At 39.1% G+C, this 16,845-nt stretch overlaps 3 protein-coding genes across 6 annotated transcripts in view; all 3 read left to right on the plus strand.

Moving 5' to 3' along the window:
* LOC107733712 (zinc transporter ZIP8-like) overlaps nt 1-6,682 on the plus strand; it is an 11,705-nt gene extending 5,023 nt beyond the window's left edge. Inside the window, exons 4-8 of the mRNA XM_016545457.1 lie at nt 607-729; nt 815-991; nt 4,794-4,998; nt 5,079-5,263; nt 6,103-6,682. Coding sequence (XP_016400943.1) covers nt 607-729; nt 815-991; nt 4,794-4,998; nt 5,079-5,263; nt 6,103-6,252 — 840 coding nt within the window. The 3' untranslated portion in view covers nt 6,253-6,682. The remainder of the gene's footprint in view (nt 1-606; nt 730-814; nt 992-4,793; nt 4,999-5,078; nt 5,264-6,102) is intronic.
* A 3,538-nt stretch (nt 6,683-10,220) lies between these two features.
* LOC107733716 (probable N-acetyltransferase camello) lies at nt 10,221-11,658 on the plus strand. 4 transcript variants are annotated; one of them, XM_016545460.1, is made up of 3 exons: nt 10,245-10,256; nt 10,486-10,555; nt 10,856-11,658. In XM_016545460.1, the coding sequence occupies exon 3, from the start codon at nt 10,859-10,861 to the stop codon at nt 11,525-11,527; it is 669 nt and encodes a 222-aa protein (XP_016400946.1). In that variant the 5' UTR covers nt 10,245-10,256; nt 10,486-10,555; nt 10,856-10,858; the 3' UTR covers nt 11,528-11,658. The 4 variants fall into 4 exon arrangements, with proteins under 4 accessions (XP_016400945.1, XP_016400946.1, XP_016400944.1 ...); XM_016545459.1 differs by lacking the exon at nt 10,486-10,555 and having other exon boundaries at nt 10,221-10,267; XM_016545458.1 differs by lacking the exon at nt 10,245-10,256 and having other exon boundaries at nt 10,354-10,545.
* Nucleotides 11,659-13,836: 2,178 nt separating this feature from the next.
* Nucleotides 13,837-14,511, plus strand: LOC107733671 (probable N-acetyltransferase CML3). Its single transcript, XM_016545401.1, is given in 1 exon segment — nt 13,837-14,511. A coding segment is annotated over 1 exon segment (675 nt).
* Nucleotides 14,512-16,845: the final 2,334 nt, after the last annotated feature.

A 16,845-nucleotide genomic window follows, 5' to 3' on the forward strand; every position in this document is an offset into this window, starting at 1 on the left:
TTTTTCTGGACACTGTTTATTTTCTGTTAATAAAAGCCTCTCCGAGGCCTGACGCCACACCCACTGTGTCTGTCGTTTGCTCCTCCCGCGACAACACCCATTAACGTAAACTACGCCAGAGCGCATACACACCTCACCACCGGAAGCCGTGTGAGCACCCAAAGACAGTTGGACATAGTGGTGTATTAGAAGTAAAAAATGATATAAATACTGTTCGGTTTCTCGCACAAACCGATCGTTTCGTGTCTTAGGACATCAATGTGTCGTCACGAGCCGCATCAACACTACTGCTGTTCCTGAAACCACGCCTTCTTTCTTTGCGTGATCATTTGGGCGCATTATGCAAATATTTCCACATGGTGATGTAGATATGTGGGGGCGTGTTAGAATGAGCCGTTTTAGGGGGGCGTGGCAGAGTCTTAAATTTGATAAAGAATATCTCTTTGGTTTTGAGACTTTAGTCTTTGCAACTTCAGGGATCTTATCTATGCACAATCAGCTTGTAACACTCCAAAGAGAAAGGAAAACTTGAAATCGCATCATATGACCCCTTTAAAATCTTCATGCATGCAGTACTAATTCTTATCTTTTTTGCCAACTGAACAGGCCCTTGGCTTAGATCCTAAAGATGATAACTATGTGCTAAACGTAGTTGGTATTTTTGGTGGATTTTACATTTTGTTCTTCATTGAACGAGTTTTAAAGATGGTACTGAAAGCAGATACAGAGGTAAGAGCTTGTACATGTGGACATTATTCATTAGAACAGATCAAGCTGTTTGCAGGCCTAATTCAATGGTTCACCTCCACTGCAGCTGGGACACAGTCATTTCCCTCCCCTGCAGTCAGCTGATGTCACCATCACCACCTTTAGCAATGACGTTGTCATAAACAACATCAGCGGTGACATCATCACAAACAACACCAATCATGAGATAAACTCTATCAATGAAAAGTCCAACAACCCAAGTGAGAGTCCAGCTGTTGAACAGGTAATACAGATAATTCATATGTAATTATATACACACACAAAAAATAAACACTGCAATTTCCCTGTTAGCACCCAGATGTTTACCAGATCCTCCAGGAAATTTGCATGATTTCCTGAAGTAGTGAAAGCACAATAAATATTAGATTAAAGATTAATGATTTACAGAAACACATTATTGATCTTGCATGTGGGCATGTGCTCATCTGCAGTTTGTTGACTTTGTCTCCTTCAGTTCTCTCAGAAATGTTAATTCACCATCTAATGATATTTAAACTATAAGGCAGTCCACACAGTTAAAGCATTTTTGTGTTTCACCAGTTTTTTTCTACTAATTGTTTTTCAATGCAAACATCCACTAGACTGCACATACAGTATGTCAGAATATAATTTTAAATACCACAATTGTGACTATATTTCTTGTAATTGTGACTTTATATGTCACAATTGTAGCTTTAGCTATATCTTGTGACTATCTGACAGTGGGACTTTATTTAACATTTGTCTTACATTATTTTTTACTCTTAAGTAGAAACATGTTTCCATTCTAGACTGGCATCTTTGACCAATGCGCCCCTGCATTTTTAGCATAATTTGAATGAGTGCCTTATTTGAAAGGTGCAATTTCAAGCTAAAAAAAAAAGTTAACCTATTGTATAAAATCTGTTCTTTTCTGTTCTTCAACATTATCAGCCAATCACACAGAATGTGTTTTTGTGTTTAAAAATGTGAGACGCAGTGCAGTGGAGTTCTAGAGTGGAGTTCTAAAAAATAATCTAGAGATGTGTTTTTCTAAAAGTTCACACAGAACTTGAGCTTAAAAAGACAAACTTAAAAAGAAAAAAACAGTGTTCACCTCTGGTGTCCTTTTTTTATGGCAACTTGCGAATGACGCCGCATTCCAAAAACGGAAAAAAAAAAAAAAAAAGCCACAAGGTATAAAGGCATGTTTTTAAAAAGTTTGTAAAAAAAAAAAAAAATTTCTTTCATCATCTCGTGTTCGAGATCCACCTATGGGAAGGGCATCTGTACCTGACCTCTGCAGAAGCATCCAATTGCACCAAGTCTGGCTAGACCGACAGAAGCGTGCATCCAGTGCTCGGTGAGGCCCACCCCCTTCCCTGAGAGCATATAAGGCCTGCATGCACTGCTGTTCTCCAGTTTCTCCAGTAACAGGGAAACTGTTACAAGTTGACACACAGCTTGGTTGAATTTTAAACTGCCCACTTGCGTGTCTTCAAGAGGACATATAGCCAGATCAGCCTCCGCCAGACGTGACAGTCTTTTATTCAGCCTTAGGTTAGTGGTGTTCGCATCCTGGGCATCCCGGGGCGCAGTGTCTCTTGACTGGGCTGACCAGCCCAATCCGGCGTTCCCCGATGAGGATCTTCGCGGGCAACCTCCCGTTTGCTGATGAATAATGAACCGGCCGGTTCCAGCTGTGATGACGACGCGGGCCTTCTCGGGGTCTCAGAGGATGAGGAGGCCATCCCCCCCTCTGTCATTCTCCAATGCCCACCCATGGCCCGAAGTGCTGCTGTATGCTTTTCTTCCCCTGTGCTTGATAATTCCCACACTAGCCAGGGTGAGAGAGCAGGGCCTGTCTCTCCTTCTGATAGCACCCAGGTGGCCCAAAGCACTGTGGCTGGCAGAGATTATCCCTCTGTTATATGCCCAGCCGTGACGCCTCCCCCTCCGCACAGACGTATTGCCTCAAGCGATCGGGGAGATTTATCACCCACACCCAGACAGAGTGGCTCTCTGGGCCTTGCCCATGAGAGGACAAACTTAAACGCACTAGGGCTTCCCCCTCGTGTGGTTGCTACTATACAGAATGCCAGAGCTGTTTCTACACAGCCCTTATATGGTTGTAAGTGGCAAGTGTTTGAAGGGTGGTGTGATGGGCATGGTCTCACATCATATCGGTGCTCGGTTCCTGATGTTTCTTACAAGACCTTATGGATAAAGGCAGGTCCTTTTCTACAATTAAGGTCTACCCGGCTATTTCTGCCTGTCATGTGGGCTTTGAGTGCTCAACGGTCGGGCAGTATCCTCTAATCTGCAGATTTATGAAGAGTGCCTGTCGTTCCTTGCCAGTCATCAGGAGAACTGTTCCTGAATAGGACCTCTCCGTGGTGCTGGAGGCTCTGTCGCAATATCCTTTTGAGCCCCTGGGAAGTATTTCCTTAAAGGTGCTGTTCCCTAAGACGGCTTTGCTCTTGGCCTTGGCATCAGCTAAACGTTTCAGTGAGCTACATGCACTCTCGGTGCATTCCTCCTGCACTAAATTCTCTCTTAGTGGAGATAAGATTTTCATTAAGCCTAATCCAGCTTTTATGCCTAAATGCTTCTCTGCGTTCACATCGGAGTTGTTGGAGCTGTCCGCTTTTCACCCTCCTCCTTTTTCCTCCACAGAGGATCAGAGGCTGAATGCTCTGTGTCCTGTTCGTGAATTACGGACATATATGACCAGGACCAGTGCTTTTTAGAAGAGTGACCAGCTCTTTATTTCATGGGCGCCCCCTCACAGGGGGAGTCCCATATCTAAGCAACCCCTCTCACATTGGCTTTTGGAGGCTATAGCTCTGGCATATGAATCGAAGGGAGTGCAGCCCCAGGAGACATCAGAGCTCATTCTACAAGGGGCTTAGCCGCCTCTTGGGCTCTGTTCAGGGAAGTGTCACTGCAGGATATCTGCTCGGCTGCCAGCTGGGCTTTTCCCCCCACGTTTGTGCGTTACTACCGATTGGATGTCACCAAAACCTTTGTAGCATTGTAGCAAGGAACAGGTCAGGCCACGCACATTCATGTCACCAAGCATGCATTTATATTCCTGCCTGGGTGTTTATATATGTGTTGCTGGGTTTATTTTAATTTGTGTATGCCTCATACATGTTTCATGTCCTGCTTGCATACAGCAGTTATGTGTGCGTGTCAGGGCTGCCAGGTGTATGATTATGGGACGTGTCAGGCACTGCCTCCTTGGGGTGACGTCCTTCTCTGGCTTACAGAACCTCACTGTGAGTGTATTGGGCAATTGGGGAGCTGTCCATGTCCTTCCCATAGGTGGATCCCGAACACAAGATGATGAAAGAGAACAATAGGTTACTGTCGTAACCCCGGTTCTCTGAAACATTGAGTGGAGAGATCCACAAGCTTTGCCCCGCTTGCCGCACAAGAAGCGAATATACTTACTGGAGAACAGCAGCGCATGCAGGCCTTATATGCTCCCAGGTAAGGGGGTGGGCCTTACCGAGCATTGGTTGCGCGCTTCTGTCTGTCTAGCCAGATTCTGTTTCTGCAGAGGTCAGGTATGGATGCCCTTCCCATAGGTGGATTTCTCCACTTGATGTTTCAGAGAACCGGGGTTACGACAGTAACCTATTGTTCTGTGTGAATGGCCTCTAACAGTGTCTCCTCTCTGCACAGAATGCATGTGTGTTATTAACTTGTCGCTGGCTGAAAGGGGATGGAATGTCTAATATAAAGACTGTGGCGTGGATGATCACTGTTAGTGATGCTGTGCATAACTTCATAGACGGTCTGGCCATCGGAGCGTCATTCACACTTACTGGAGAACAGCAGCGCATGCAGGCCTTATATGCTCTCAGGTAAGGGGGTGGGCCTTACCAAGCATTGGTTGCGCGCTTCTGTCTGTCTAGCCAGACTCTGTTTCTGCAGAGGTCAGGTATGGATGCCCTTCCCATAGGTGGATCTCTCCACTTGATGTTTCAGAGAACCGGGGTTACGACAGTAACCTATTGTTCTGTGTGAATGGCCTCTAACAGTGTCTCCTCTCTGCACAGAATGCATGTGTGTTATTAACTTGTCGCTGGCTGAAAGGGGATGGAATGTCTAATATAAAGACTGTGGCGTGGATGATCACTGTTAGTGATGCTGTGCATAACTTCATAGACGGTCTGGCCATCGGAGCGTCATTCACACTCTCTCTACTCACCGGCTTCAGCACCTCTATTGCAATCTTCTGTGAAGAGTTCCCTCATGAGCTGGGTAAAACACAGACATAGAGACTTATCATCAAAATATCATTTATTTTTTAAAGTCTAAATTTTTTCTCTGTCTCTCTGTAGGTGATTTTGTCATGCTGTTGAACTCGGGCATGAGTGTTGGTCAGGCTGCGTGTTTTAATTTGCTGTCAGCGATGTGCTGTTATCTCGGTCTTGCATTGGGGATCCTGCTGGGCAGTAGTTTTGCTCCAAATGCTATCTTTGCCATTGCTGGTGGAATGTTCCTCTATATCTCCCTTGCAGACATGGTAAGACATGTTCTTACTGTGGTAAATGTAAAAATGATTTGCAGTAACGACTGTCTGAATGTACATTATCCCACTTGGCATAAAACATGGCCATGAAAAATTTATTTCATTTTAAATTATTTTATAACCTAACTTGTATTATAACGTAAAGATTCTGCTAAGAAAAGAATAGTAAATTACATTAAACAAAACAGCTGGTGTCATGATAAATCGGGTCTTCCCTAGAAATCGGGTCTCCATTGGCTTTAAAGAACTTTTAATGGGTACTCTCTTTCATGCCTTACTACAGTTTCTACATAATCGCAACATGTTATGATGCATGTCATTTGAACTACGTTATAATGACCATTAATGTCTGTTTAAGTTTAGTCGTAGTCTTTAAAATAATGTGTTAAAGTAAGTGTAAAATAATGCGTTTATTTTTATTGTTGTTTTTGTTGTTCTTAATTGTTATTGTTAACAGTTAAATGTAAAATGTAAGGTCAAAGATAATTACACTATGTCCCATTTGTTTTTTAATGCATTATGTAGGAATTATACATATTTTAAATTATTATAGTTTGTGTGTACACACAACCAGTTGGAGACACCAGATTTAGAGAGAGGACCCAATTTGTCACCACCTGGCCTAGCAATAAAGCAAACATAGCAACAATATTACAGTAATATTAAAATCATCTAAGATCACTTACACTACAAACACTACTAACTGAGATGAAAGATGCTGCCATTTGCGTAAAAAAAAAGTTACCTGATTGACCAATCAGAATCAAGTATTCCAGAGAGTTGTGTAAACACTTTCTTTAAATTTCTAATTACAATGTTTGCTGTTTTTCAAGTTCCCAGAGATGAACAGTATCATGGCAACACATACCAAAGGTTATCAAGGAAGGGTTGTGTTCTTCCTGATCCAAAATGCTGGGCTACTCACCGGATTCTCTGTCATTTTGCTTATTACCCTGTTTGCTGGAGATATCAGTCTGGGGTAGAACAAAAGAAACGAATGAAAACGAAGAGAAACAAGGAACAATTGTTTTCAGTGCCAGAAACCAAACACTTGAGACAGACACTGTTGGTTTTTCTCTTTGTATGTTAGACTTTTACTGTATAACACAATCATATCCTGGAAAACATGATTTTTGTAAAGTTGTTTAATAAGATTTTGTTGTTGTTGTTCTGATGTGAGTGTTAGTGTCTGATGTGAACAGGCAACAATACGGCGCTGTGTGAGGAGGAATTCCTCAGTGGCAGTGGCAGCCTAGCACTGAGACTCTGAGCAGCTTTGTTATCCAAATGTCAATGCTGAAACACCTTTTGAGTGAGACTGTATCATGTTCACACAGTCTCTAACCATAGGAAACAAAAGTGAAGATGATTGATGTGTGCCTTTGTGTGTCTATTCTACATCTTGCTTTATTAGGGGGAAATATTTGCATTTAAGAGTTATTCAAATAAATATTAATTGAACTGAATATGTTTCTTGTAAATTCTAATATTGGGCAGAAAATGTTAACATTTTAACTTAACACAAAGTATACAGAGCATTTTATATATACTCCTCTTTTTACAGGGTTTTCAGAAGCTGAAGTCGTCAGTATTTTTATAAAGATTTGTTTTTTAAATACAACATTGCAGAGAACAAGTAGGGGGATAGAGAGAAAATGGGGGGAAATAAATAGTTTAATAATGCAGGATGTTTTTAAAGCTTTTTTAAAATTTATTTGTGATGCTGCAGGAACTGAAACCATTGGGGAAACCCAGAGGTAGTCTCATTAAACTGTCCTCATGATGCGTCAACAAACCTTTGGGAATGGATTCAAATGTAGTGTCACTGAGAATAATACAGATCACAAAACCAATCATTTTTGTGGTGATCAGTTACTGCCCCCAAATTGTGGAATCATCTTCCATTAAATATTTTACTATCTTCTTCCACTCTTGCTATTTTTAAATCTAATCTGAAGACCCATTTTTATTCTTTGGCTTCCAGTATTGTTTGAGATGTGAAGTGATGTTGAAAAAAATTACCATTTAAAAAGCCACTCCTCAAGAAAGGCCACATGCAGTCACGACTGAGCTTTGCCAAAATCCACCTTGAAGATTCTGAGGCAGATGAGATTAAAACTGAATGATTGGCCTCAACACCAAACGCTATGTGTGGCGGAAATTGATACTGGATTCTGAAGTTGGAGTTGTTGTGATTCCTCTAAGATTCCGAGTTGGAACTCTGACTGGGGAGGGTGTTCCAGTTAAAAGTTCCTACTGGGAATTTGGAATTTCCAATTCAGAGTACAAATGGAACACAGCATTAGTGCTTACCTGTCACAAACACAAGTCATAGGTCGTGGAAATTCAAAAATTTAAGATTTTGTGAGTATTCATGTTCACAAACGATGTAAATTGACTCATAGACAACTGAAACACGTTAAAATGTTGCATTATATACAGTACATTAAAACTAATTTCCAACCTATTTTTCATCCAAGTCCAGGACGAAAAAGAAAATGGCGGTTGAGCAGAAATTTCTGAGCGGCAAACAAGCTTGTGCATCATGACGTCAAAAAAACTTTTGATGCAGGGTCCTTAAAAGGAAATTATTTGTTGGCTGAAACTGAGATATTTGATTAGATGTGAAGTTGAGATGAATTTCTACGTATTTAAGATGTCCAGTGTGCTGAAATGAACTCCAATTCATAGTAATGTTCACTTAACCCAGGGGTAGGCAAGTTCGGTCCCAGAGAGCCGCAGTCCTGCAGAGCTCAGCTCCAACCCTGAAAAAAAAACTCACCTGCCTATAGCCTTAGTAATCCTGAAGACATTGATTAGCTTGTTCAGGTGTGTTTGATTAGGGTTGGAGCTGAACTCTGCAGGACTGCGGCTCTCTAGGACCGAACTTGCCTACCCCTGACTTAACCAAAGACCCATGCATGGCCACTCATATACTGCAGTTTTGTTTTTCTCTATACACTGACCTCCTGATAAGAGTCATATAACAATTAAAGATAACATAATGGGGAAAAAAATATGCAAGAGGGCACAACTGTAATGTAAACATAAAGAGAGTTGTTACTGATAAGAAAAGCAGGGCAAACAGGAAGTTTGTAATGTTCAGTAGTGATCTATGAATAGTGGAACTGGTCCATGTGGTGATGCAGTCTTATGACTATTTTTTAAGGGTATTTGTGAGGCTGCAGGAACTGAAATCATTGGGGGAAAGCGGTGGTAGCCTTACTAACCTATTCTCACCATGTGTCAGCACATCTTTGGAAATGGTTTTAAATGCAATGTCATTGAGAATAATGGTGATTGTAAGTCAAGGGGAGAACAGGAAAACTGGTCAACAATGAAAGGGTTTTACAATCATTTCTAAACATACATTAGTGTGCTGGAAGTAAAACTAAGCAATACAGAATACAAAATCAATCTTTTCTGTGGTGATGGGGCTTTTTCAGTTACCGCCCCCAAATTGTGGAATGGCCTTCTATTGAATATTTCCTGAGTTTCTTCTACTATTGCTATATTTTTTTATATAATCTGAGAACCCATTTTTTATTCTTTGGCTTCCAATATTATTTGAGGTATGAAGTGATATTGTGTTATTATTATTTAGTGTTTTATTATTATTATACAGCATTGTTGTTTGTAAATGTACTCTGTAAATGTAGCTTTGTCTACTCTGTGGTTTATGTCCAACAGTGATAATGACACAGTCATTGTTAGTTTCGTCTTGAGATGGGATTATTTTTGTCATAAAAGTATGGCAAAAGTATGCCATAAAAGGTACCATTTAAATTTCACATATATACATTTATAAAACTTCAAATGTGACAGATAATTCAGCTTTTTTTTTTTTTTTAGATTCTTGGCACATTCTATCGCCTATATTTGTTTCTGTCCAGTAGATGGCGCTAGTGTTCATATGTTCAGAGACCGCAAACAACACTACCGCTATCTAGTGGATTTGAGTTTTGACCATGGCTGTGTTCGCAGTGGCACACTAGCTTACTGTTTACTGCTTACTGCTCAGTACACAGTGCATGCTGCCTAACTGTTTTTTAAGTGTTGTCACTTGACAAACAAGGAGCATTAATTTAGTTGTATGGTAGTACGCTTTTCCAAATACAGCTTCTGTACTGATTTCAGTGTACTTGAGTTATATTTAGCAGATTCTGGCAAATAAAGTATCATCCAGGTACTCCATGCATACTATGCACAGGACTGGATATTGCAGAAATAGTAAGAGTGGTGTGATAGTATAGCATTTTGAACATAGCACATGTTCTTCATTTGCATTAGGCTGACAGTTTATAAAAATCTAATGCATCAAGTGCAGTTCCCTAATTGTACATTTTGATGAAATTATATCCCTTGTTACTGTCTGAATAATTTTAAAAAAAGTTTAATGTGTTTTATATTTGATGCTCAATCTGTTTTTGACAATTGGCAACCACTTTTAAGGCCAGCAGTATATTACCAGTTGTTGATCATATTTGAAGAAACAAATAATGATGTGCTATATCACATTGACTCGAAAACACATTGGCCAATTAACGAAACTGGACTTTAACTCCAAACCTCGTGAGCTTTATAAATTAATGTTTAAAAATGGCCTTCTTCAGTAAATCTGGGCAACAGCACAGTTCCATGTAAGTCTAGTTTTCATAGCTATATATATCCTTTATACATTCAAATGCATTTTAAGCTAATATCTTAATATTGAATGAATGAGTGAATGAATGAAGGACATGTCAACTAACCTTCCCCCTATCATAATGACAACAATTACCGGAAAACGGATTAAGTGTTTTATATTTGATAAACAACGATCCTTTGGTAATAATAGCCAACCACATAACCAGTGATATTACCAGTAGTTGATCACATTAAATCGGCAAATAAATGAATGAAACGTTGTCAAATGCACCGTTCTTATAATTCCTCCTCTCCAGTGGATGGCGATCTCAAACAGACAATTTGAAAGCGAAGAAACACCGTAAGTACAAAGTAAGTCATTAATTTTGGTAGGATCTTTTACAGAACAATATGTCTATATTACTTGTTTGGAAAAAAAAAGAAAATCCAGAGGAAAAGCCTATTTCAATTCGCATGATTTAAATGCATATTGATACTGTTAATTTATCTTGCAAATGCCATTGTAAAAAAGCTCTGAACACTTCCGTAAACACAAATGCCTTATGTATTTCCTCGCTGGCTGGCTGCAGTCCTCGAGTAAAGGTCAATTGCCTGGAAATCTTATCTTATCAGGATCGAGGGCTGATCGGGTAATTTCCTGTGAGTTTCTGTGCCACTATATAATTCTGTGTCTTGTGATTTTAATACAAATACAACCCCTAAGGCTGGCAAAGTGAAATTTATTATATTTACTGTTTAACTAATGATTTGTTATGTAAAGTAAATGCAAAATCTGTTAGTTATGTAAATGCACATGCATCAGTTATGTCGATCTCTAGATCTGAAATGTTGCTCACTTACAAGACTTGATTATGACAAGACAGGTGTAATAGTATTTGATATACACAGTCTTAAGCTTTCAGTGTAATAATTACTTCTGATATCATGCTTGATTTGAAGGTCATGGCTGAGGTGCAGATTCGTCGCTACCGGGAGGAAGATCATGAAGAAGTAAAGGAGGTTTTTACTCTCGGGATGAGCGAGCACATCCCATCGTCCTGCATGCACGTTCTCAAACAGCCCCTAGCACAGATGTTTCTGGGATGTGTGTTTTGCGCTTTACTGACCAGCTCAAAGTCCATCCTATTGCCTGTACTAGCAGTCACGCTGCTTTTGGCCGCAGGCAGGCAGAGTGTGAGTTACATGTTTACCAAGTACATCCAGACCTGCCTTGAGCAAGATCTCAATCACATTCAGCAGACCTACCTGGATCCACCCAACGCTTGCTTCTGGGTGGCTGAGAGCCAAGGTCGTGTTGTGGGTACAGTATCGTGTTTGCCTGCAGAGAAAGACCAGAACTTCCTGGAACTGAAGCGGATGTCGGTTAAAAAGACTCACCGTGGACAAGGCATTGCCAAAGCACTGTGCCGTATTGTGTCCGACTTTGCTTTTGAACGTGGTTTTCAAGGAGTACTGCTTCACACTTCGGTGGTCCAGACAGATGCTCAGAAGCTCTATGAGCACATGGGCTACCAGAAGGTCAGAGAATTTAGTGCTCCAGAGGCAATTGCCAAGCTGACTAATTTCACATTGATGGAGTACCAGCTCGTCCTCAAACAACATCACAACTGAGGTTGAGATCTCCCAACTTCAGTCAAACCGCCAAGACTTTTTTAACACTGGTTCAGATTACTAATGAAGCACACCACTATCATCGTTTGTCTGTTTCTTCTTTAAATCATTAACCTTGGAAAAAAGGGAACCATTTTTATATATACTGTTCAAATAAGAAAAAAAAATCTGATTTGGGATTGTTCACCCAAAAATTAAAATTCTGTCATTAATCACCTTCATGTCATTCCAAACTTGTGACTTTAGCTATTTTTAATGAAACCTAAGAGGTTTCTGTCCCTCCACTGAACGTCCAGGTAACCTAGAAGATCCAAAAAGATCATAAAGATGAACAAATTCAATTTAGGCTTTTATTTACATCTAAACAATGATCAACAAACATACACAGAGCACATCACATATGGTAAACATGAAAGCTCAAATGTGCATGCATGATACGCGAGAACTGGTGAGGTTTGTTCTAGCGTGTGATGCATGCACAAGCTTGCTGTGTTTGCCGTATGTGATGTGCTTGATGCATGTGTGTTTATACATTATGTGAATAAAAGCCTAAATTCATCATATAAAGTGATCATATCTCTTCAAAAGATAACCACTCAATTCATACTGATTTGTTTTCTGACACCTGTATGACCTTTTTGGATCTTTCATTAAAAATCTCGGTAACACTTTTCAATAAGGTTCATTAGGTAACATTAGTTAACTACTTTAGTTAACATGAACTAAGCATGAACAATGCTTCTACAGAATTTATTAATCTTAGCTATAATGTTCATTTCAACATTTACAAATGCATTATTATAGGTTAATTAATGCACTGTGAATTAACATGAACTAACAATGAACAACTGTATTTTCATTAACTAACATTAATACAAATTAATAAATGCTGTAATGTATTGTTCATTGTTTGTTCATGCTAGTTAATACATGAACTAATATTAACTAATGGAACCTTGTTTTAAAGTGTTAAAATATCTTAATTTGTGTTTTGAAGATTAACCAATGTTCCATATGCTTTGGAATGACATGATGATGAGTAAATAATGACAGAATATAAAATTTTTTGGCTGAATTATCCATATAGCAACCTTGAATAAAAGCGAAACAAGGTGTCCAGATCTTGTCTAAGCTTCATTAATGTACCTGTCAGAATGTTCTCCACTGAATATTTACCAGAAGCATTTAAGGGACGTGTACTTGAAGAAGATGATGTAGAGTCTGTAGTCCTTAAGATCATTTCATGGTGTTTAAGATCATTTCTATTTATTTATACATAGCCTATCCACTTCTATGACTCAGTAAAGCTTATTAACAAAATAACAGAATCATTTCTCGTATACTATGCATTTGACTTTTTTTCTATTATTTTAATTTCTTTTAATTTTTTAATTTATGAAAGATGTGATTGTCCTGTAACTGAATGTTAAAATGACTTGAAGCATCTGGATAAAGTGATTTGTTCTAAAAAATAAACAAATGTAATTTGTTGTAATAACATAAATCAATAAAAACATTTATAAATGAACCGTTTTCAACAGCTATTCTGAGTTGGATTTATCATCTGGACCTGTTTTGTGTTTGGGTTTGATTAGCTCTGTGAGCAACATCAGTGGTCTGAAATTGCAAAGATCATGTGATTCCATTCGGGAAGTTTCACACTCAGTTCTCTGAGCTGAAAAAGCATCTTTTGATGTAGTTCAAATATGTAATTTTTAATTATTATTAAACTATACTATAATAGTAATATAATAAAAAATATTTTTGGGCAGCATTTTGCACATATGTCATCTGTTTGCACCTATAACTGTATTGAAGCAAGTTTGGTAACTTTTATGTTTCTGTCTGATAGGTCTGGGCTGTGAATAACAGTTCAAGCAAGAGAAGCCTGTATAACGGTAAGCTTTTAAACAATCTACTTGACATAACGCTGTGTTTTGTTATGCATTTGGGTGCATTGACTTTAAAAAGCTAATAGCTTTCTAAAACTTTAACAGAATAAGAAGGCACTTTCTTGCCTTTATTGTAATATCTTGTTTGCTTTCCTCACAGTTCCATTTTAAAGGGGTCATATGATGCGATTTCAAGTTTTCCTTTCTCTTTGGAGTGTTACAAGCTGTTCGTGAATAGATAAGATCCCTGAAGTTGCAAAGACTAAAGTCTCAAAACCAAAGAGATATTCTTTATCAAAGTTAAGACTCTGCCACACCCCCCTAAAACGGCTCGTTCTAACACGCCCCCACATATCTAGGTCACTATGTGGGAATATTTGCACAATGCGCCCAAATGTGCTCAGTCCTAAAGCCTCAATGTTGTGGTATCAGATCCGTGAGTATCGGGATGCAGATTACTGAGCTGTGAGGACGATATACTCCACTGGGTTCAGAGAGCATGTTGGAATTGTGTATCTTCTGGCCCTGAAGCAACCATGGATTCAAGCTATGCTGTGTGGAGTCTTCCTTCTCATCCATATCCTCTCTGGCTCCATCCTGACCGGCATTTTGGGTGTGGGAGGGGTTATGCTGGCTGTTCGGATGTCAGTGCAGTATATTTTTGAGCAGGGTATTCAGCTTGGGTTTAGAGAGGATCTGTTGGACATCAGGAACTCCTACATGCAGCCTGGAAGTAGGAGCTGCTTTTGGGTTGCAGAACTGAAAGGGTCTATTGTCGGGACGGTGGGCATTTTGCCCTGTGTAGAGGAGCCAGGTGCTTGGGAACTGAAAAGGATCTCTGTGAAAAAGGAGTTTCGGGGTCGTGGCCTTGGGAAAGCACTTTGTAAAACTGCTTTTGAATTTGTTGCCAGGCATAATGTTAAGAGAGTGGTGCTTTTCACCTCTATGGTCCAAACTGATGCTCATAAGCTGTATGACAGCATCGGGTTTAAAAAGGAGGAGGAGTTTGTGTGGCCATCACCTCCTGCCAGGCTGATCAATTTCATGGTGTTTAAATATGCACACAGAAATGGTGGTGTCATGACATGCTAAAAAAAATAGTAAAAAGTTGCATTCATCTGTCAAGATCCCTTTGGAGGAAAAACATTTTTTAAATTTTATTTGAAATAAATAATTATTTTATTTTATTGACAAAATATTTTAGTTTGTCTTGTATATTTTTTTCATTAGATCAGATAACATTTTAAGCTGTTATATGGTCATGTTACAACGTGCCCCTCAGATGTTACAGTGTACCTCACCTACGGGGCAAGTTGTCACATTTCACTTCCAATTTTTGAGGGTAAATATAGAAAAACGTATACACTGCAATTATGAAACAAAGCGACATATTTGTACTAGACAAGTGTGAAATTACTGTGGATAAAAAAATTATACTCTGAACCCCATGTGGATTTACACAATTTGAGAAAGTCAAAAAGTGTTACTTTGTGCCCCGCTCTCCCCTACTCCAGTCCAGTCCATTAATTAATGTCTAGTGAAGCAAAAAGCTGTGTTTGAATTAAACAAGTCAAAACGTGTTTAGCTTCACACAGTTGTTTCCGGCAAAAATACGAGTCCTCTATGCATAATATTGCTTTCATTTGCAAACTCGCAACTTGGACTCGAGTCGTGGATTTACTTGTGGATTATTGTAATGCTTCTATCAATTTTTAATCAATATTATTTAATGCGGGTGAGTAAATTTTCATTTTTAGGAACTATTCGTTTAATTTATACAATTAATTAGAGACAATTAATTAGCTAGAGTCCTAGCTGTTCCTGTTGCAGGCAGGCTGCTTAATCAGGATTTTAAACGGTAGCTATTTAGATATGTCATCAATTTGGTCAAGCAACCTTATACTGACTCAGACGTTTCAGACTCTATTTTGTACCCTTTTCGAGGTAAGTGCCAAAACACCCCATAATGTCCCATTGTATCCAGTGAGTCGCGCGCGGGCGGTGTGTGTGTGTGTGTGACGTAGCGCTCCTCAGGAAGTAGCTGTCACATCCACATTGTACGGGAATACCATAGACTGTAAAAAAAAGAGAATAGACCTACACAGACAGCACGCTTAGTAAGAACAGCATCAAAAACATCACGGTAAGTTCAAATGCATGGTTTGAATTAAAGTGCATGAAAGAACAGTTCAATGACCTCACACACTCCATTTCCCCCCCGATTGTATTTACTAATTCTCAGTTGAGGGATGTAAGGGCTGTAGTATAAATAGGCGGTGGCTGATCGATGAGAGGATTGATGGGCTGCTGGCGATGCGTTCAGCCTCCCCTTGAATTAATTGTTTTTACTATTCACTGCTACAGCATTTACCTAAATTACTGTAAAGACTATCGTTCTGTAATATTTATTTTGTTATTTATTGATTCATGTGGGGGGAGGAAACAGACGGACCAGGCTGGCAGGTGCATCATCAGTTGATCATCACTGCACAGGAATAAGCAAATGTGCATAATCACACTGCTTTCATAACTCTTGTATACAATAGGTAATTCATTAATTATTTGTGCTCAGTGTCATTAAGGGTATCTCCAAAAAAATACTATTTTATCTAATACCTTCAATAAATAAGGATTTACAACAAATTAATCTGTATACAATTGTATATTATTTACATGTGAACAAATTGTGAAATGTTTACACATATATTTACTGTATATTACATTATATTATATTATACATGTTTACTTAGCTATGTGAACAAATTATAGATACACACCCACACACACACACACATATATATATTTATATGTATATATACATTAGACACATTATTACAATAAAATATAATGGAAAGTCTCACACTAGTGTGAAGTGATAATTAAGCTAAAACAGCTTTTATAAGTGGATACTCCATGTTTTTCTTCTTATATTGTTATTCTGTTTATCCTCTCTGTTCCTATATTGTATTTTCTGCATTTCCTAGCATTCAAACCTCGAATGTGCCCTGTTGATTCCTTGCCTGATAGATTGTAACGCTGTGTATGACTGATACAGATGAGAGGCACTGTTTCATGAAGTGGTCAGAGGAGAGCAGCTGTCATTGTGTGATTTATTTGTGCATTGTCTGAATGTCTGCTCAGACTGACCCACAGTTGCTTACTGGTTTTTGTGAGCACAATGTTTTCAGCTGTGCAACTGTCCCTTCTAACTGTATAACAGTGAACAGTGAGTGTGTAGCAAACATCAGCATTTGCTTTCTGTACAGAATGTATAATACAGAAATAAGCCCCGGGGATTCAGTGCTGTTGTAGTTTATAAAGAGCGTTAATCCTGTCATTGCGTATGTGTGTTTGTTTGTCAGTCTGTCAAGACTGTGCGCACTTCTCCTCACTGAACTCGCTCTTCATGTTCAGCTTCATATTGGA

This window comes from Sinocyclocheilus rhinocerous, unplaced genomic scaffold (genome assembly GCF_001515625.1).
Source record: "Sinocyclocheilus rhinocerous isolate Xijiao unplaced genomic scaffold, SAMN03320098_v1.1 scaffold789, whole genome shotgun sequence".
In the NCBI taxonomy this organism is placed as follows: Eukaryota; Metazoa; Chordata; class Actinopteri; order Cypriniformes; family Cyprinidae; genus Sinocyclocheilus; species Sinocyclocheilus rhinocerous.